The sequence below is a fragment of the Opisthorchis viverrini genome, assembly GCF_000715545.1.
Source record: "Opisthorchis viverrini unplaced genomic scaffold opera_v5_103, whole genome shotgun sequence".
NCBI classification, from domain to species: Eukaryota; Metazoa; Platyhelminthes; class Trematoda; order Opisthorchiida; family Opisthorchiidae; genus Opisthorchis; species Opisthorchis viverrini.
In genome coordinates, this window is record NW_008751758.1 from 836,531 (window position 1) to 859,192 (window position 22,662).

Sequence of the window (22,662 nt, forward strand, 5' to 3'; positions counted from 1 at the left end):
TTGTATCCAGCATGCTACTGTTACCCTTCTCTTGCTGCACCACCTGAAGAGACAGGTGGCATTTCCTGAGAAGCGGTCTCTCTTGAGGTAAGAGACAAGACAGAATGCCATAAAAAGTGGAACTACAGCAAGATCTAAAGCAGTTGCGTTTGGTAACCTGCTACCTTGGAACGTTTTGAGATGTACGGAGATCCACCTACTAGAAGTCATTCATTCCAAAGTAATGTCTTTTCTTGTGGTGTCCTCTCCTCAGAATGATAACTATATAGGAACAGGAAGTTATAGAGGATAACAGGGAGGAGATACAATGGAAAAAGGTTCATCCTGACTTCATCTGGTAAGGAGTCATTGATTGCAGATGCAACACTCAGTCCTAGCTGACAGAGAACGCTCCCAAGACATTTCAGGAGAATTCGTCTTATAAAGAAATTTATCCTGATGCATGACTGTCTACAGGTTCAAGTTACAGTTCAAGTACAAACGGTCGCAACTATTCCACTCAATGAACCCAATGAACACTACATCCAGATCGATAAAGCGTAAGCCCTGAAAATCTACCACAGTGACTGTGATACGATAAGGAAAGGGTTAAAGAAAGAAGGATAAAAATCGGCATGAGCTGATGCATATACACATAAAGTGACGGAACATAGAATGCCTAGGAGATTCGGGTGAATCGGAACGAGTACGATGGATTTCGTTGGTCTGCACGCGCAGTCGGGATACGACAGTTGACAGACAACTGCACCCATGGTGCTGAAAGAGAGTAAATCCTGCGGTGGGATCACAAGTAATCCCGACTGCATGAGTCAAACAGATCTGTCGATTGCACTTTCAGGGATGACCTTCATTTGGACTGTAGCACACTTTGACATTGCACTCATTCAAAACAAACTCCATGTATCTTTCGGTTGAAAATTTGAGGTTCTTTCAGAATAACTTAAATAAGGTCCACAGGCTCCATTAGTCTTTATACCGGTTCACTGGATGCTCCAAACGAGAACAGCTGTTCCATATTCAAGCTACATCCCTGCCGAATATCCTGTTCTCGAGTTTTTCGTCTGTTCTGAACGATGAAAGACAGTACGTTTCAGTCCCAACATGTATGCCGACGGCTGTGTATCCGTCTATTTTGAACACTTGGCAAGGGGAACTAGAGGAACGTTATGACCCATAAGCGTTTAACTCAATCTGACAAGAAAAATTCATATTAGAATTCGCTGGTCATCGGTCAACTCGTGATTGACTGAAAACTGTAGGGGTATAAGAGTCACCTGATCTTATCAGTCGACTAACCAACCACATCAACAAACACTATTGCGAATCATCACCTAGAGCTGTCGATCGTTCTGTCAGGAGCTTAGTTTCGTCAAGTCAGGCTATCTGCTTGCACGCGTCGCTAAACCAACGTACTATTTGATCTTGAGGAATACAATCACTTGCAAATCAATTTGGTTTTCACGAGCGACTCAACTGAATCTCTCGTTTATGATACTCTGCAAATGAATGCGCTGCACAAAGGCCGCCTCATGTTCCAGCTGGCACGATATTCGAGAAATCGCAGTATATTTTCATTAAAAAATTACTCACAAGGTTGCTGATCCAACTCCGGTGGTTCGACTGTGTCAACCCTAAGACAAACCAACATGTATTTTGGATCGCCAAATGAACTGCACCGGTCAATCACCATAACCGAACAGGATGACGATCGCACAGCCGATTGCCCGAGGGGTGATTAGTGCGCCCCATGCATGACACGTGCCGTGTGCTGGTGCGCATGGTGCACAGTCGCGGCGAAGCCCAATGTGCGGATCGGACGACGGAGACCTGCAGTGACGTGTCAGATGCTGTAGAGGCACGTAAAGTGCGGCGTTCGATTTGGAAGTCTTTGTCTGCATGCAAGTGGTCAGTTTATTCACACCAAATGTGCGTAGACAGTTTGAATTCCAAACACACCCAAAGAACTTGTCGAGAAGGGCTTGTCAGAGGTTCTTTAGATGTTGGGAACAGGAATTTCGATTTGATATGCATAAGTGACTTCAAGGTCCACAAATAACTGGTCCCATCAGTTTCTGCAGTCGGTTTTGGGGATCGGTGTACCTACCACAATACCACCTAATCTATTCGTTGTATTACATATGTATTCACACTATTTGTGAGAAAAATTCCGAAGCCCCGATCAGGCACACAAGTCCTCAAGGGGTTAGTGTTTGGAGGGGAATGAGTAATCGGGCTGGTGTGCTTCTCACGCCTGGTCTACACCGTCGTCTGGTTACCCGTAGAGTCGATTTTGGGATAAACGTGGTAGTGCTGACATGTGTGGTTTGATTGCCTTCCAAATGAAAATGGGTGAAGATGGGAAACACGTGCACGCAAACCGTGTGAGAAAGGGGTGCGTGGGTTACGCTAGGGCTAATTACCAACATGGCACGATGTGCACCGTAACCCTATTTAATAAAATGATAAACAGATGAAACCCATGTCGGTTGATTGAGGGCTAGTAAATTCAGATCACCGTAATGCTGAACTTACAGCTTAACTTTAACGGGGCCTGGCCTAGGCAGATGGTGGTTCTAAGGGTTTGAGGAGAAAAAGTGTTTCAGCAACAGAAAACATCCGCGAAAACCACAACGACAGTTGTCAGTATTGCGGTCAGTAATGTCAGTAGTTTGTGTAGCTTAAAACATTGCGGATTGATTGAAACTTGAATACGAGATAGCACAACTTCCCTGAGAAAACAGTTCAGTCCACTGAAAGAGGCCTATCCGAGGCCACGCGAAGGAGATTCGTTGCAAAAAATAGAGTCAATTGCATGATGTTTCATCACAATCACCTGGGTGGTCAGCTTATGCGATCGATCGAGCGCAAGAAGTAAGCTCGAGTGAATCAACCTAGTGATTCAACCCTCTCTCTACCGATCCCCAAATTAGATTTGATTAATTCGCTAAGTGATTCGAAAATTTGTAGGAAGTAGTGGACAGGGCGTGATGATGATCATATAAGGATCTTGCGGCCGATACTCTTTTCTCAGGAGACCCACATCGTACTCAGGAAATGTATGATTCAACCAGATCCTTGTGGTTAAGGTGATCGACCTCAATTGTAAATCTTCACACTTTTGTGTCTGCAGATATCCCTTCCCTGGTAACTTTCTCCCTCCAGGCCATTACAGCGCAATGCAATGCAATCCACTTACTCGATGAGGTGGAACTGAATACAGAGCCCACTTGATTTCGTTGCCTTGACACCCGGGAGTTATGAAACCTGGAACGTTCCACTTCCCTCGAGTGATCGGTATATCTCCGCGACCAAAATCAGCTTTCGGCAGTGGCAGTATCCGTCCCGTTACTTTGACCAAATTCTGGGAAACTTTTACGCCAAACTTGTTGAACAGACCTTCACCACTGAAATTACCAAAAAAAATAGGAAAAAGTTACTCAACCAACCAGTTGCTCGCTATCGTTATCACCCACTCTGAGTGATGATAATTGGTCATCTAAACACCTGTATGAGAATCAGTAACTTGGATGTTGGAATTTGGGCCTGGGATCCATCAATAGAATACGTAATCGAGACAAAACTTAAATCGTCATGCGTACGTATCTCACCTAAGATCACAGTATACGGGCTGCTGCAGCAGAAATACGGAGAGAACAGCACAAATGATCAAGAGAAATGTACCTGGGAATACTCGAATGCATTTGCCAGCTTATCCTATAACCTAACTACTGTCCTCAAGTGCCCGCGACCTTGTTATCTGTCCCAGGCAACAGACTATGAATATAATAGTATTACTGTTGTTTTGGGTGCAGTCCGAGCTCAATGTTTTCTTCATCTTGCCCGAATGATCATCACACTGTGCTCTGTTGCCGCAGATGTTCATCCCACCTCGTTCGTATTCTCACACCTAAGGCCGCAGCTTTGAGAACTGACATCTGCAATTTGTACCATCCTTGGCCTGACTGAGCACCGTATGAAAGTCATCAACAGTAAAATCGACCGCGCACACATTAGTTTACAACCTTGGGTATATTCGTGCCTCGGGCTTGCCTCGTCTCCTCACTGTTTGCGAGACATTCGTATTACCACGTTGTAGCCATCAATAATGAATCCCATAAACAACTAGCTAGCTTTGCAGACTAAGCCGACACTTGGGTGAGGAGTGTGTTGACAAAATGACACGAGTATCTTAGCACAGGTCAAGGACGGATACCTAGCGCATTCGTTCCCATTTACGCATGGAAAAATTCGAACCCGATATGTTCGCACGAGTACAGAAGTTGGGTTGGAAACGGTGGCCGCAGTGCTACAGCCAACACAAAGGACCACTCACATATCCAGGAGTGTCCGTCTGAGTGGTTCGGAGGCAGTACCAGCTGGCAAGTTTTGTGCAGTTCAAGCCCTCTGGTCAAGCGGTGAAGATGTGAAGGCGGTAGTAAGTGCAAAAGCAAACAACTATTCGAATCCCCTGAACGTAGTGAACTCAAGTTAACATATACAGGGCAAAAGTGGCTAATCTCTAAGAGTACACCATCTTTGACCATGCCATGATCAGATGGAGGAACGTTTCTTGTTCTGCATGGATCATTAAAGAATAGATTGTTTTATTAACGAAGATGTACGAGGAATAATACTAGTAATACAACTTTCTGAATTTCCATAGCTAGTTCTAGCCTGTGCGTCTTAATGACGCAGCTTATGAGCACAGGGAGTCAACAACAAAAATGAACATACCTTTGAAGCATAACGCTAAGAAAGGAGTGTATCTCCCTAAAACGGTCCCTAGGTTGCACAGCAGCCAACCTGATCACCTGCGATGCCACATCCGCCTTGCTGGCCTTTGGCGCTTGAAACGGGAGAATGTCCAACAGCTCCATTGGGAAGTACTCTTCTTTATCTTTTTTTGACTTTACACAGGGCAGTTCGGGGTACTTTAGCCGGATTCCGTATTTTGTTTCAAAATAAGACGCTACGGATTGATTTAATTCCGGAATTATGAGCTCCGAAGCGGGTTTCCGTGATAGTCCGTGAACCGTGATGCGTTTTACACGATCTAAGGGTTCAGAAAAGATGTGGTGAGTAATGTAATGTGAGTAATGTAGACAAGATAAGCGAGTCGGAAACTTTGTTTGAACTGAGCTGTCTGAAATGAACCAATTACTTCAGGGCTGATTATGGACTAGTCGGTTACCTGGACTGTGAAATGGAGGCAGTGTGTGATTTGAACTGCGTTTACGTGTGGAACTGTTGCAAGCACTTCATTCGCTGTGGTTTTTATGCAGGGTTCACATTTAACGCACTGCTAAGCAGAAGTCCGAATCAAACATTAGCAGTAGGGACGCCGTAACTGCCTAAATCTTTTATGCATGTAAACCCAATGCATGTGTTTTGGAAACTGATATCTGTTTGTCAGCGATATAAAAGATGCCTAAGGACAATCCTGATCTTTGTGCACAGCTCGCTTTCGATAAACGTATTCTGAAAACGCCGGAAACCATATTTTTGAAGCAGATTCTGTGAGATAATGACCGCGAAGAAATGGCAAAGAAATTAATCACGCATTTAACTCGCTTTGACTGTAATTGGACGTCACATGGACACTTCACATTGGATGACGAACAAGGATCTCTGGGGATTTTGCTTTTTTTGCTCAAGATGCCACTGCAGAATATCTGAAAGCTTTTAACATACCGCGTGAGTGCAATGTCCAAGCCAATGCATTCACAACCGCAGTACCAAAGGATGCTAGATTATCTCATCAAAAATCCTGCACGGACATGCCTGGATCAATTGTTTGGGAAAACCTGGATTCAGATGAGTAGGCTTGTCTGCTGGCAAGCCAGGTCACCAAATTTGTCTTTGGTACATGGTTCGGAAACCAGAATCCTTATAACCTATAGCCAGGTACGGTAAAAGATAGATTATATTACTTAGGTAGATCTGTGAGTAGCGCACGCAAATTTTTGACCTACAAATTTGAAAACTTTCACTACCTCTGGTTGATACTCGGAGATCACGGAGATGTAGTCCTATACAGCAACGAAAACGATATAATTAACTGAACATGATAACTGTCGATATTTCACGCGTTATTTCATCCTACTGCTCAGTCATCTTTTTCACTGTGAAGCGCTTCAAAGGAAGTGTTTTGTACGGCACTGTCGATCAAGTCGACTGAAGAAGCTCCAGCCGATTTGACAGGTTAGAGTATTACCATTGATAGACAATTTTGAAGGTATTGACTCATTGGTAAACTCGGATGAGTAAGATGGAGCCATACCATCCTTGTGCTTGCTCTTTGAAAGTAAATACGCTGAAAACCTCCCAGTTCATCCAACTATTCCTATTTTCGTCGTTCGAATGGCGTAAACATTGTGGTGCATTCTGTCTTACCCGCTAATTGACCTTTCGGCTCGGTAATGATATTCTTTCAGTGATTTTATATGCCTGTACCACTGGCTCTTCTGTCACTAATTCTTCGGTTAGAGTTCCGAATATTAACTAGTGTTAGTTCCCATTCGAGTTGGTCGAATAATCGTGTGCACAGTTTTGTTGCTCAGTCTGAGCACCCGGTGGACAAACGACGGTCGTCGTACATTTGACGAGTTTCATCTTGCAGCATTCGGGAAAAACACGGAAAAGCTATCGCTTCAGTTACCGCTAAAACTGCAGTATTACGAGAACAGTATTCCATTAAAATCAATATGCACCATTTTTATTATTTCTTTTCACTTCTGGTTCCATGCATCCCAAATGTCTGAATCGCAAAACTTCACCATTCCGTGCGTACTTCTAGAAATGCGGATTGTGAGTGGCGCCGTCCAGATGCAAGGCGACCACACTACCGAACGGCTACTAATGACGGAATAGTACCATGCTCAATCGTTAAATGGAAAGTCGACATTACCAGGCACTCTAGAGAACCGTGGGGTTCGTAATTCTGATTATTCCAAAAATGGATGGAACGACCCCACATTGCTTCTCGATTTTCCACCATGGATTATCCTCACACCTGACCAATTGTAACATTTGACGCTAAATGAATCAAAGTTTGATTTATATGAGTAGGACTAGGAAAGAACTTTTCCACCCACAACAGATTTCGCACTGCGATTTGTTCAAGAAGCTTGACTCATCCCATAAAAACTTGAGGCCAACTGATGCTTTTCGAATCATCATGTGAGTTTACTAAAAACTATTCGAACTGCGCAAAAATGAGTGTGATAACCGCTTGGTATTGGAATTAAAAATGGGGATTTTGAGCGGGAACATCAGATGCAAGGACCTCTCTACCACCGGTACACGTAGACGAAAAGCGTACGTGTCAAAACAAGAGTTAATCTCGCTGGTTACATGCCTGCTTCGACCTTGCCGAGCAAACCGATGTGCACCCCAGTTCAATGATCCGACCCTGGTTTGCAGCAACTGGAAGCAGATTCGCAAACTGTCGCCGTGATAATCTCAATAGTGTGAACGGGATGGTTATCCCGAAACGCACGCATCACAAAACAGATCAGACTTACTCAGACACTAATACATAAGACCTACTCTTCTATCCAAGGACTGTTTGTTATATGCAGTTGAGTCTGATAAATCCTACCTACACATTCCTTAGTACTTTGCAGCCAGCGATACATAGAAATTGATGAAGAATCTAGCGAACTCTGTTGACGATCAGTTTGTGGTACTAAACCTGCAAGCATGAACAGCAATGAAAAAACTCGTACGACGAACCATTTGCATGTGGACAGGAGGGAAACGGATTCTACCAGCGTTTATGTTTGTGTATTTCCGTACATGTGACAAGTTTATGTTCGAGACGAAATAGACAGATGGCGATCTGATGACACGCATGTGCATGAAAGACAATCCGGAGGTGCATTCGATGTGACAGCTGTCACTCAGTACTCGTGGACTGGGTTCAGCGATGAGGATTCCAGCTCCCTATCTCTGCTCATGCAATAGCTTGGGTGATCCCAGGTGACTCTCAGACTTGACGTCCAAGATGGTCACACTGAGCCGTACATCTTGTTGTTCCATCGTCATTCTACAACATGACATGATCTAGGGGATTTCAGTTCGGTGGGACAGTAAGGTGGCAAACAATGATCGACTGTAAGATGGAGCATCCATTGGCTAAGAGCAAAGGCCTCCCTTAAGGTGACATGTTTGGGGGTAAATGAAATCCGGACCTCTAAATAATTCGGTTTAATCTTTGGTTTCCGTGGATATTTTGCCCATCCTCCCCAATATCCCCTACTGTACAAGTCCCATATCCTCTCCACGTTGTCATATTTCGGACAGTGCTCCTTCTATATGTGTATAGTTCCTGGATGATTCTCGACGGGAAGTTGTGCAGCTTGTTGGCTCCGTCAATTCGTTCACTGATCGAAATAAGCCTTCCTCTCATCAATCTGTCGCCACTGCCCACTGTAAATGCCCCTCTTCTTTTTTATTCTACCGAGGGTAAAAAAACTTTCAAGAACCAAAAAAGATGTACTGTCTTAATCTCCAAAGCACTGATCTACTCTCAAATGGTCTTTACCTATATCTGCTCGTCGACCACAACATTAAAAGCGGTTGGCATCGTGAGCACTTCTGACAGACTAGTTCGATACATCGACAACCTAATCTTGGGTGGGCTGACTTTATCTGGCCAGAAAATTTGGCCAAGGGAACGTTCACAGAACGTTTCGGTGGAACGTAGCACAGTTGCAATAAGGTGTTTCGATGGTGAAAATGGAACACAAGATGGAGCAACGTATGGCGATTCGGTGTCATCGACTTTTGATCCATCAGTTTTTGTCCCCAGTATATTGTCGCAACAAATTATCATGACGAAAAATCATTTTATGAGGTATGCTTTCGACTTTGGCTGGGTGAGAAAATGAATTTTCGTATTGTCCTAGATGACTGGGACCAATGATATTTGTATATATTCAGCGAGTTGTACTATTACCCTGCCCTTGGGTTTGCAAAAGTGCAGAATTTATGGGTAAGAAGAGGAGGCATATTTACATCCACGAGGAAACTTCTCCATTAATGAGATGCTTTGCTGTCCTCGGATGATGTTTCACGTGCTAATAGCTAACAATCTGACGTGTTCCAATGGTCATGAGTCAAACGGTATGGATCACCTGAACCGATTGGGCTACGATGGTCTCTCAATGAAAGAGTTTATTCGGTCGCCTGACGAGTTTCTGACCCAGATCCCGTGCGAACGTGGTATCTGAATTTATATGCGTGCCACTTACTGAGAGTCTTACGTGCATTTATGGCGATCAGTGCATACCGTCAATTTTGGGTTTAGTGCCCAATAACAACAAACGACCCGTGAAAATCAAACCTATTAAACGGGCTACGTAAAACTTACTGTCGGAGGCAGAAGAGTGAAAGACTAATGATGACTAGTTCTGAAACGGATCGCCTCCTTACCTTGGTTTTTTTTCAATGGTGCATCATTCACTTACTTGTTTTCTGCTTATATAGTGAGTTTGTCTGGGCGCGAATTCGAAGGAGATCGTCCTCCATTTGTTTGACGCATCGCATCATATTATCTCCATACTTATCATAAAGAACATCAGCCATGCAGCCTGCTGTGAAAAAAGCCTTGAAAACCTGTAATGCGGCAAAATTATCGAATTAATCAATTGTGAAAAAAAGCATACCAAATCGACGATTAATGGAATTTTCCACTGTGGTCGGACACTTGTCAAGAAACCCCGATGTATGGATAAAAGTCCGTTTATCTGTTTGGGTGTTTTCTCGAACACAGCCTGACGGCCCAAACTTTCAAATTTTCCCCAGCAAGCACATTTAAACACGCAGTCAAGACAGCGAATGCTGTCCTGTTGGAGAGAAAAGTAAGGAAATGGAGTTTATCTACCAACCTGAGGCATATTCAGTGTTGATGCTTTCGGATTGTCCAAATAAGCTATTAGGTCCTGTGTGTTGATTTTCTGGGTTAGGAGAATTCGATATTTCAAAAACAGCTTGCCAGCGTCCATGGGATCCGGAAGCTGGATTTCCTTCGTAATACCATCTGATGTTATTCCCGGTAGCGGGGTGTCCGTATACAGTGCATGGGCACCATCGTACACAGGGTGCGGTGGCATCCTGGTGGGGACAAAACCCAGAGGATTCTTATAGAACATCTTGAAGAAAATAAAGACTGGCCACGGATGATAATGCTGCATTTCGTACTTCACATCTGTCCTAGAAGTAGACTGCAATAAAATGGAATTTTCGGGAGGAAATGAATGTTCCTTGCATCAGGAAACAGCTGTTTTAGGCGATTCCCACAGTTTTAAAAGTATTCACTGTAGTAAGGTAAAAGCAGCTGGTTCTTGAGGCATGTTTAAAATGAGTTAAAAACGAATGAACTGTAGGAAATGCTTGCAGAACTTCCAGTAAGTTGGACGAAACTCGGTCCAAGAACTGGTTCGGTTCGGGGGCTCACAGCCCAGTTCAAGATATTGTCAAATAAAGCTCTAATTTTAGGTAATGATGCTGCACACCACGTCGGTTCACTGCATTGACGCTTCCAAAACTTATTGATAAATGCCCAATCAGTGGGTACGGCAATCCTTCCGGATCGACTGAAATCCATTCTAGGCTCGCCGTAGTACACCTCAAGGACCGCCACTTAAAACATTCTCCTAAACTGGCGTATCAAAGCTGCATCAGGCCTCCAGTGATGTTAAGAAAGATACACGATCGGACATCTTTTGATATTCGAGCACGTAAGCCATCTCTATAAACCACTCACGAGGCTCACGGCCTCTGCCCTTTTCCAAGGGGACCATGTAAACACTACAGCAAGAAACTTACGTTTCGACTACATGACGTAGTTTTGCTCGCAGTTCGGCCGCACGCAATCGGAGCTCTTTCCTATTACCACTCGAATCCACCAAGTCTAGTGATATCGCCTCGAGAAAGTAAACATGAATATCCATTGGTTTAATGGTAATATTCCAACAGTTTACTGAGATTCGAACAGGCTCGCCAATCGTGCCTCCTGTGTCCGGTCGATGAGGTAAACTCTGATATCCAACAAAACCAGCTCCTCTGTAAAAGTAGAAAGGTCAGAGCACATGGATCTATAATAATTTGAATAACAGGGTGTGAAACCACAGGTAATAACCAGGAGTATTGTGTCACCGGAAATGGAGAACCAGCAATGCCGGATCTGCAGAAGATCGAATGATAAGAAAGCGTACCATTGCTCTCCTCGCATGTCTGATTACAAGCAGACTATAGTAGACTCATGTAAGCTGTGTTTGTAAATTCAAAACGTTCACAGAAAAACTTAAAACAGCGAAGTTGTGGTCTTTGGACTCGGACAGGATTCATTTCCAGAGGATTTGTGATTAGAAAGTTGCCGAAAAATTACAGTAGTATGATGAAATTTGGGAATTTTTTCGATTGGGATTTTTTCGTGTAAGCGAAGGTAGTCGGTGTTGAAATGACGAGAATCACTGCACAGGTGTTTCGTCCTTATTGGGAATTGTCAGTAGTGTGCATCTCACGGATCTCAAGGAGGATTCTATCTCGTGACTTCTCAGCTGGTAGTCGAAGACAATCATTTGTCCACGAGTGGCTGGCCAGCAGTGTGAGCGACTGACATCTAAATTGGATATGGCACCATCTTTCCTTCAACCACATCTTAAATTCTAAATAAAGGTCAACAACACTGTTGATCAGTTGCTCGTGACCGAGTGGTTTGGCCTTCAGCTACCAGCTGGGGGTCCGCGGATTCAAACCACGCCGAAGATTTGTGAGATACGCACTGCTTATCATTCCCAATAAATTTCAAACACTCCTAGGCTACTTCTCAGTTTTTCGACATCATCTGACGTCAGACACAGGATGAAATCTTAATTAAAACAGCTTACTGTACGAGTCAATAAACGTTCCTCTTAAGCGAATCATTTGATGGGTTCATCGACTGTGTTCAACCTCAGCCATAATCGGCGTAAAAATTCGTGTTTGATCCAGTGGTTGTCCGAGGGTCAACAATTCAATAGAGTCAGGACCTTACAAGAGCACAGATCCATTTGGAAGTTCACCGATAAAGAATGTAACCTACAATCCTCAGCTAGAAGACCATTTGCACTCCATATTAAAATATCCTGCAATTTTTCGCAGGATATTTGGACAGCAAACCAGGCATGACCCGATTTGAAGTTAGCTGGTCCAAAGCATGAACTTCTCAAGACATCTGCATTGAACGAAACAACTGCCAACAGTGATGACCTTCTCATTTCTGAAGAACAAAATCATCTAGACCGCTAGGCTTAACATGCTGCGATTCGTGTGAATCCTGCAGTGAGACATTCCGATTATCCCAAAAGTGTACGGATATCCCCTTAGCTCAACACTTTATTCGCCGATGATACCGGGTGATTCCTGCTTGGTGTTTCTGAGGATGTAATTAAAGCCAATGGTCTATTTTTGGAGTTCTTTCCAGTCAAGCGGTGCTGGTTGATAAAAGTGTTCATCCCAAATAAAAGGACGCTCGGAATGAATGCGCTATTCCAGTAATGACTGTCTTAATCCCGTTATAACCAGTCTCTTAACATCACTTGTTGTCCATTACATTACAGCGCTAATCGAATCATTGATGTGTGAATATAAGATTCAGATCTGAATGTCTGAGTGTCTCGTCGATCGTAAAATCTGCCCATCGGGGAAAGTCAGTCAGTTGATGCGATTATTCGTTTTCAGCAGGGCTTGAGCTAGGAATCACTCATATACTTGCCTGGCTAGTGGTCGCGACAAGGGTCTTATAGAAAATAAAAGATATAGACAGTAAGGATGCCGATTCACTTGATTTTCACTCTATCTGGTGTTTCCTGGGCTGATGTGAAGGCTAAAATCATTTTTCGTACAGAAAGGGAAGAATACACGAGTTACGTAAACATGTATAACGAAAGAAGCGTGGTGCAGGAAGGCATTGGCCCGTCTTCCTCATCTATACTATCAGTTCATCGAGTCATGTTAGTGAGCTATCTACTTTGTGGTTTAAGGTCGTTAGGCTTCAACCATCGTCTTTTCAACGACCAGGTGTACGGTTTATAGCTGAACGATTAAATGACTGATCGAATTAAAGCAAACAGATTCACTAAAAGCCTAGCAGAACACGGAAAGTCGATCAACCTCAATAACCTGCAGAAGTCGAGTGAGGTGAAACCATATCGACCTATCTTCTTTTGTCCTCTTCCGTACCGAATTCATAGGGATATAAAACAAAAGATTAGGCGACTCGTCGTTTGATAAACGATGACCCGTTTTTCAGGATGTAGCCCTTGTGAACGTCAACACAACCAGTGGGGGAGGGGAGACGCTAAAAATGCCGAGGAGAATCTTTTTCTTCGTTTCTTTTCATTCGCTGCCATTGCACATTCAAAAATCTGGGGTAAGCTTGTGTCAACCACATTTTCACACCACATCATTGGTTCTAATTTTTCAACAAGAGGAAGTTGTACAAACTTTTGAGTTTGACTGTGCGCCAGTGGATTTTTGGTGAGACAAACTGCACTATTTTCTACAGAGGAAAATGTCGGTAGCTCAGGTAGCGTAGATGGCCGTTAGCTTGTTCGCTGAGCTGGGCAATTTGATTGCAAGCGTTTCATCACCAATCGAGGTGACATCATCATTGCGTTATTGGGGAGCATAGTGGTGCGTAGCAGTGGGTTAGTGGTTGTGCTACGCTACGCACCACTACGCTCTTCAGTAACGCACTGATGGTGTCACCTCGACTGGTGATGAAACGCTTGCAATCAAACTGCCCAGCTCAGCGAACAAGCCAACGACCAAACTGCACTATATTGCTAATGGTGTTGAAGATGATGTCAGTCTATAACCAATAAAACGGTTTCCCATAATAAACAATACACACTCACTTCTTTGTGGAAGACGTGACCACCAGACTGTTGAAAGATGGAAACAAAATTGAAGTCAACGGCCATTAAATAGTATGCAACGCAGACGGAATCACAAAATCAATCCTTTCCAGAAGTGACCTGGAAATTTCCTACATCTTTTTTCATTCGGTCGCACACGATCAACGCGATATGCTTTCACATTGTGCGTGTGTTGTACCATGCTATCACTCCAACAACCCGAAGACAGTTTAAAGGAGAACCAGGGCCAATAGTCCACTATTTGCGGACGAGGCTGTAATTGATTAGAGAGGCACAAGAGTATCACTCATTCACGATAGCTATCAACTTAATATACGGTATATTCAGTTGAGAGAGATTTAGACGATATTCACTTTAGTCCGTCAATTTGCGTCGGAAAACAGTTTGCACCAACTTTACGTTCACGCACAAAATCAGATTGGTGGTGACTTTGGGCCTGGGCACACCTCAGAGAGAAAAGGAAACTAGATGTTTTCATCGAATTAGAAGTAACGCTGTATCAAGTGGCAGTAAACCTGGTAGCACCTCACTCTTCGATGTGACCGCGTAGCTGTCATCAGTTAACACATTGTGATACTGTTTCCTCTCCATAGTATTGTCCTACCGAACACGATCGAGTTATCGTGACGTTTTAGAGCTACCACAGGCAGAGAGCATTCTACCTGCCGAAGTAAAAGTCCGCCTGAATAACTGGAACCAACTGTGGAAGTTATCACGAAGAGGACTGGATTCAAACCATATCAAAATACTACTATAATGATTTGGTCGAACCCCACGAAAGGTATCAAAAACAATGTCAACTTTTTAGGTTACTAGCACTATATTGCTAATGGTGTTGAAGATGATGTCAGTCTATAACCAATAAAACGGTTTCCCATAATAAACAATACACACTCACTTCTTTGTGGAAGACGTGACCACCAGACTGTTGAAAGATGGAAACAAAATTGAAGTCAACGGCCATTAAATAGTATGCAACGCAGACGGAATCACAAAATCAATCCTTTCCAGAAGTGACCTGGAAATTTCCTACATCTTTTTTCATTCGGTCGCACACGATCAACGCGATATGCTTTCACATTGTGCGTGTGTTGTACCATGCTATCACTCCAACAACCCGAAGACAGTTTAAAGGAGAACCAGGGCCAATAGTCCACTATTTGCGGACGAGGCTGTAATTGATTAGAGAGGCACAAGAGTATCACTCATTCACGATAGCTATCAACTTAATATACGGTATATTCAGTTGAGAGAGATTTAGACGATATTCACTTTAGTCCGTCAATTTGCGTCGGAAAACAGTTTGCACCAACTTTACGTTCACGCACAAAATCAGATTGGTGGTGACTTTGGGCCTGGGCACACCTCAGAGAGAAAAGGAAACTAGATGTTTTCATCGAATTAGAAGTAACGCTGTATCAAGTGGCAGTAAACCTGGTAGCACCTCACTCTTCGATGTGACCGCGTAGCTGTCATCAGTTAACACATTGTGATACTGTTTCCTCTCCATAGTATTGTCCTACCGAACACGATCGAGTTATCGTGACGTTTTAGAGCTACCACAGGCAGAGAGCATTCTACCTGCCGAAGTAAAAGTCCGCCTGAATAACTGGAACCAACTGTGGAAGTTATCACGAAGAGGACTGGATTCAAACCATATCAAAATACTACTATAATGATTTGGTCGAACCCCACGAAAGGTATCAAAAACAATGTCAACTTTTTAGGTTACTAGGGACTCCACAGATATAACTAGTAGTGCCTGTTAGAAATTCAAAATATGTTCGGTGAAGGCTAATGAAGTAAACTTTGATGGTAAACGCATGGAGACATATGCCCACGTCTTGCAACAATGAACGTCGTTTGAAAGTACATTGTACACTCAATTATATTTTCCATCAATATTTGACTGCCTTCGCTGTGGAGTTACTAGAAAATGACAACTGACCAGTTACAGACCATTGGACAGGGAAGCAAAACTCCCATATGCATCTTAATTACGAAAACTGAACATCCATCTTCTCTAGAACGTATCTTCCTTAACTTTCCTGGATATTCATTGACTGTTGCTCAAACCCAAGCAAATGCTATAAAGCGGCTCCACAAATCCCGCAATAGATCACACTTTCCAAGAGTCGCAAAGCGGATTTACGAGAAATCATACTACTCGCATACCTCCCCCATCAGTAGTAACACCGTTACACTAGCAGTACCTGTTAGGGATCCAAAATATGTTCGGTGAAAGCTAATGAAGTCAACTTTGATGGAAAATGCATGTAGACCTATGTCCACGTCTTGCAACAGTTAATGTCATTTGAAAGTACATTGTACACTCAATCATGTTCTCCATCGAGATTTGACTGCTACAGCCCCGAGTTTCTGCAGATCAGAAGATATATTTATCAAGTCGTGATTAACAGTGTAAACAAAGTTTAGCATTAAGCACACTCGCTGATCGTTTCAAAATTATGTTTGATTGGGCTTGTTCATCAAAAACTCATGGAGCGCTACAACCGTGACCGTATGAGGAATGACGAATATAGACTAGCTATAGTATGTTATCGGTTTATATCCTCGATTTGAATATCTTCAATGTCAAGTAGTCGAAAAATGTTGAGCGTTCAGAGGCATATGGCTGCCGTGTATTTCCCATGTATTTTCGTTTAAGCTGGTGCGTCAATCATTGCGGGAATAATAACGTGGCTTCTGTTAGTGAAAGCTGATTACATTTTTTAGAAATGGATCATATAACTGGACTCTCATGCTAGACCTCACAAACTTATTTTCACGGCGGCTGCTACGTTCATCATACTGTCATGGATATGGCTTGACTGCAGTAAAGGTGTTCTAGGGTACTGTTGAAATTCGAACGTGGAAAAGTGTGGAATTTATTGTTCTCTCTCTCCCGCCGACTCTCTGTAGACATCTACGCCATGAAACTGAGAACAAAGCAATCAAATCAAAGAAAGTAAACTACTAAAAATAGGAGCCATCGTAAGGACCGCCATGAAATGAGAACAAAGCAATCAAATCAAAGAAAGTAAACTACTAAAAATAGGAGCCATCGTAAGGACCAACATAAGAAGGAAAGAATCAACAGAATTCGGAAACTGACCAATCAAAACCGGAGCAAAAACTCCTCGGAAAGTCGGTAACGCGCCCATCGAATGCGAGGAACGCAGATCGGACTCGAACAACTTTCGAAACGGATTCTGGGAGTCGTGTGCTTCAGCTAGCTAATCACTGTGGTAGATTTCAGCAAGTCTCAGGTAGCAACTCAAGCAGGTAGGGAATAGTTACCTACCCAACCGCGCACCGATGAGGTCACGTCGATTGGAGAGGAACGTTTGTAATCTGATTGCCAAACTCGGCAAACAGAACCTGATCAACCAGCAATGAAGGCACCAGAGCTACCGATATACCGATACGTTTCATTAATTCCGATCCTACACGCAGCGGCTCATGTACCCTTAGACAATCTGTTCTCGGTAGAGTCTCTTCTTCCTCGAGGGCCTAAACAAAAGTCGAAGATAAAGCAATTCGGAAGGCCTATCCAAATGTCTTCCAATGTACACATGTCTGGTCACAAGATGGCAGTGAAAGAGGACTCCCGTAAAACTGAAATCCCACAAATGAAAGAACGACATCCTCCAACCTGAATGTTTTAAACCATCCGATCCTATTTAGCAAAACCGACCCGCGCTTAAAGTCCATTACGCAAATATTTTCACTGAGTTGTTTTGGTCGACGAAGTTTTCCAGACCGGACTACTACAACTGGAGTATACTAAAAACAAATTTGTTATTCAAATGATGACACAATTAACAAAGACTTCTTGGGCTGCGATGGACTTCATTAAGAAACGGACACTTAATCAAGAATATAGCCAACCTGGATTTGTGACTTTACGGGCTAGAGCGACATAGACTCCCTCAAACGGGGCTGGGTTATGGATGACAAAAGTAAAAGCGTAAAAAATGAGTTCTTCTCTTCAGTTTTGTTTTAATTCCCGCTGTGTAATTAACAATAATTTCAAGCTCCTCGGTTATGGTCGGGTCTGTGCACCCACAAAAATCGCATTAGCTGAATGCTGATAGTGAGCATTGATCTGTGGACAGAAAGGAACCTTTCGGTGGGTAGTTTCCAGCCTTAGCCTTGGACCATCTCGAGCTAGTAAGCCCTCGGAGCAAGGTTAAAATTACAGCTGATATCTGTTGCCTTGTGCATGATGTCGAATGGTTTGGACAATCAAAGATTTAATGACTCTAGTTGGAGAGTATTTGAGGTGCCGTTGACATTCCATGTTCCCGCATTAACTGTCGGCGCTACTTTTTTTCAGTCCGCGTATCCCTCACGTGGAACAAACTACCAACATCTGTTGTGGATTGTGGTAACCTCGAGACTTTCAAACATTCGCTTGACGAATACATAAGATCTCACCCAACTTCCCTCATCAACATTTGAGATGCAGATTACAAACAATAGAACATATATGTTATATCATTCCGTTTATCTGTATACATACACACACACACACCAATATCCTTTGGTCATCGTAAAGCAAAATGCTTTTTAGACCAATATAACCTTGATTTACCTTGATTTACCTTGATTTACTGCACATCAGTCTAACTAGAGGCGTGCAATGCCTTTAGCTAGTAACATATGGCTCAAATTTGCAAATAGTTCGCGTATGGTGACACCGAAAACTTTTGTACATTTCCGTCAAAATGTACACTGGCTGATAAGTGCTATTTCTTAGACACGTGTGGTAAGTTGAGCCCCATCCACTCACCAGGTGACACACTTGATGGCCAGGAAGGATGAAACGCTAGGATGCATGACCAGTTAAGTGGTTCAGGTTCTGTTCGAAGCCTATGATCAACGTTGTTGCCTATCCTGTGAAACTGAGTACTGACTTACATTATATACCACTTGATAATGAGATTACTAAGGAATAAGAGAGTTCACCGGAGGTCTCCACATAATGTTCTACAAGCAGTGCATCGAGAAACGGACAACTGAGGAGTTTTTCAGCCAGGCATGTCCTAACGCTGCTGAAAAAGAGTCGGTGAGGTAAAAGACGGTTTTCATGAGTCGCGCACTTTTGACGACCGTTTGATGGCCTTATCCATTGAGATGAAACAGCGTCATCAGAGCTAGCTAGCGCTACGGTTGAAGATGAAATCCTTGGTACAACAAGCGAACATAAAATCTACCAGTCTTGCGAAGTGGATCCATGTAACACAAGAGATCTAGCTTACTTGGAGTTGAAACAGGCAGAAATTCACATTTTGATGTGTTTCGTGGGAAGTTTTCCGACGCAACCGTTAGTTTTCAGTTTCTTGCGGAATTTGAGCACCCCTAGCTTTGTCCGAAATCCCTTGAAATGTGGTTGCACAGTCTTTACAATTATGGTAATAGAAGTGTCATAACCAATAGGATGCTGTAGTCGCCAACCATAGGCACCCAGGCTGCTGTTGAAATCATCTACTGGGACGTATTGCCTGACGTATCGTCTAGTATGCAACTTAATCTAGCGCGTAATTTGTAAACTCAAAAAAGTGCACACAAGACTGTTGTTCGGAGGTTAGCCAGTTCCTCCGTTTGCCGCCCATCCAACCGTTGCAGTGGAGTTCTAATGCCTGAAATGCACTGCATTTATGCTTCCGTATACCGCCAAACAATGAGTTATATAAGTCCACTCGGATTCGATTAACACTAGAAGTGAGAATAAAAACTCTTCTCGCAGTGAAATCATAGGGTCACCCATGTGTTTTATCGCAACGCCATACTCTGTAGATGGGGTTGAATAACAATTAGTCAGCAAGTGACGGATGCCACCAAAAATCGACTCCACAATTCATGAGGAAATTATCTAAGTTGACACATGGGTATATCCTGTCGCACATTTTCTCGTTTATTTTTGTTGATTTTCTCACTCCATGAGGCTGTTGGGAGGGCGACTAAGAACACTAACATGGTTCCTGCCTATGGCAGTCTGACACGACGGCTATCTGTAGGAAGCTGCGTGTCCATCACCTAAGAACACAACATGGTTCCTGCCTATGGCAGTCTGACACGACGGCTATCTGTAGGAAGCTGCGTGTCCATCACGCTTGAGTTAACCCAATGATTAACGGCTTCATTCAGGTTCAGCACGACGCCTGGACAAGCAGAGCGAAGAAACGAGCATTGACTTGTAACTACTGATAAGAGTGCTTGAAGTCAATGACGTTGTATTCGTCCTGTTAAGCTCTTTCTTGAGCTAAAAATTCATTGAATAATACCGTCTTGTTCACCCAAGGTGAAAGAGCTGGGTAGCCTGACTGCTATGGGAAAAAATTCAATCTGTTTCCTCTATGGAGCTGGCGCAAAAGTCCTGCACAATTCAGTAGTTACTTGATTTCAACAGTTGATTGCAAACAGTCTACGTTAATTAGGGACGTCGTGTTGTTGTCATAGTTCCTGGTATAACAGACGAAACCGTTTCATAGCTCAGGTTAGTATTGACCCGGATTACTTAGGAAAATTCAGTACTGATTTCTATGCCCATTTTCGAAAGGCTCTGTGCTTCAATAGCTCGAAATCCCGGATGGGTCTAGTTTGATAAGTCACGTATTCCTGTACTAAACATGTTTTTTGGGAAGTTTCCTCTGAGTTTGTTCTATGAATCCAACCACTTGTGCAAACAATAATCGCAATGAGTCGGCAAGAGCTGTGTGGGTCGCCTGTCGGTGCGATTGTATCTGCTCATTCGTATCAAAACCATGGAGAGTGCTCATGGGATTCTGAAACGACCTTTTTGCTGGGGGCCACCGTATACACAGCTTTGAGAACTGCATTTCGATTCATAAAACGTCTTGGGTTATTGTGCTATTGATTCCTTGAATCGATTTTGTCCTCCTTTGCCACGGTCCGATCATGACAGTTTCTTTAGCTTGAGAGTCACTCTGCTTAGTGTCAAAACACAACATAACCTTTCGGACAACGTTTGGCTGGATCATTGAGATTTAACACGTATGTTCCTTTGCCAGGTTCACCAGATTTATTCGTGGTTTTCCCCTATACCGTTTGTTCATGCACCTAGGAGACTTAATAAAACTAACCTAGTGAAACTATCACCTTAATAAAAGGTGTCATCATTTGGATTCTTCAAGTTAAAGATTTCTCGATTTCCATCTCCTTTTCTGCTTTCTATGTTAGAGAACAGATGTTATTCATCAAGCTAATCGACGGATATAGATCAATACAGGCACGCTTCGACATGTTTTGAATGCGGAGGCTTAGGTCGCACCGGCAGAAATCATTCTATCAAACTGGAGTAGGAATTAACCGTGTACGGGAACCAGCAAAAAACTGATACCCTACCTCAGCCACTGCTGGCCCAGATACTGGACATCTGCGTCACCACATTGGTGCGTGCAACTGCTTGCTGGCCAGCCTACGCATGTGAAAATCCGCCACATTATGCCCCTCATAGAGCCTTTATGCGGACGTAAAGTCCGTTGGTCTTTTTTCATTTCCGCCGAAAGCCTATTCGCCAAAAGCTGTTTCTACCTACGTACTGCTGGTCCTGTTAATTTGAACTAAAGAAAATCGAACACACCACGCTGTTTCTTAAGTGAAACCGACGAAAAGACGGAATAAATGTGAACAACCCAAGATACAGGACAGTTCATGTGTAGTCTGATGTGTGCGCTGCATCTATACATCTGAACACCTTAGGTCACCGTAAAAGTGAAGAATTAAGGCTTCCCGAAAGCCTCATGACGTAGAGGCTTCGAGTTAGATATCGGTAAGCCACCTTACAGTGAATGAGACTCGTGCTGTAAGTTGCCTTGGCAACTACACAGAGTACGACTCCTCAACCTGCCTGTACTCAGATGACACCAGAAGCTTGATGTCAAATAATCCCTTTTGAAAAAAAGAAACAGAACGAAGCAGAAAGGGATTGGTTGTTTGAGAAGATTACCTAACAGGAACATTTTACATACATGTGACCTCAAATTTCGTGTAGCTTGTTTCACCACATTCTGAGAGTGGTGAGGCTGACCGCACGTGTACCTAAGCGTGGACTACTGACTGGACAAGTGAATGTGTTGAGAGAGGGAAAAAACTAACACTCAAACGCACCTGAAAGTAAGGAGCGATAGGTGTTCGTGGGTTTTGGGCGCAAAAATAAAGTCCAATTTAAAAATGGTTCACCCGGAATAAATCTCGAAATACTTGGATATGGAGAAACTATAAATATTCTGGCTTCGGGAATACTGTAGATGGGTATATATTCAATAATATCCGAAGAATAGGGTCAGTCATGCAGTACAGTAGCACTCACCCGGAAGAAGGTTGGCCGGCGGCTTTACCCTTTTTCTTACGACTCTTTCCTTTAGCAGACGGCCCTGCATCAGTGGCAGACGGTATTTCGGTTGGGCGAGAATCGTCCGTCAATGAACTGTTTAACAAATGAACAAAGAGAGTCAGTCATCAGTACTATGTAACTTGAACATCGCATGTTTCGATCGTCTTCTACAATGTGACTAACAGGTAGAGTGGACAGTAACATACAGATACCCATAACCACCACAACGAGTGCAGTTCGGAAGTAAACGCGACTTGTGACATTGCGGATAAAATATGCGATAGTTGATAACGTTGAAAGCGGAGCCTGAAGTTCCTAATGAGCTCACTCCTGACACTTCCGGGACGATGATATCTTGGTCGCTTACAAGCATTT

General features: G+C 43.3%; 1 protein-coding gene across 1 annotated transcript in view; it reads right to left on the minus strand.

Annotated features, from left to right (window-relative positions):
• The window catches only part of T265_13773 (hypothetical protein), a gene marked incomplete at both ends in the record, with an annotated part of 77,566 nt that overhangs the window by 25,679 nt on the left and 29,225 nt on the right, over positions 1-22,662 (minus strand). Inside the window, 7 exons of the mRNA XM_009170458.1 lie at positions 3,197-3,404; positions 4,735-5,053; positions 9,471-9,618; positions 9,669-9,848; positions 9,891-10,116; positions 10,831-11,067; positions 22,264-22,380. Of these exons, the coding sequence (XP_009168722.1) occupies positions 3,197-3,404; positions 4,735-5,053; positions 9,471-9,618; positions 9,669-9,848; positions 9,891-10,116; positions 10,831-11,067; positions 22,264-22,380 (1,435 nt within the window). The remainder of the gene's footprint in view (positions 1-3,196; positions 3,405-4,734; positions 5,054-9,470; positions 9,619-9,668; positions 9,849-9,890; positions 10,117-10,830; positions 11,068-22,263; positions 22,381-22,662) is intronic.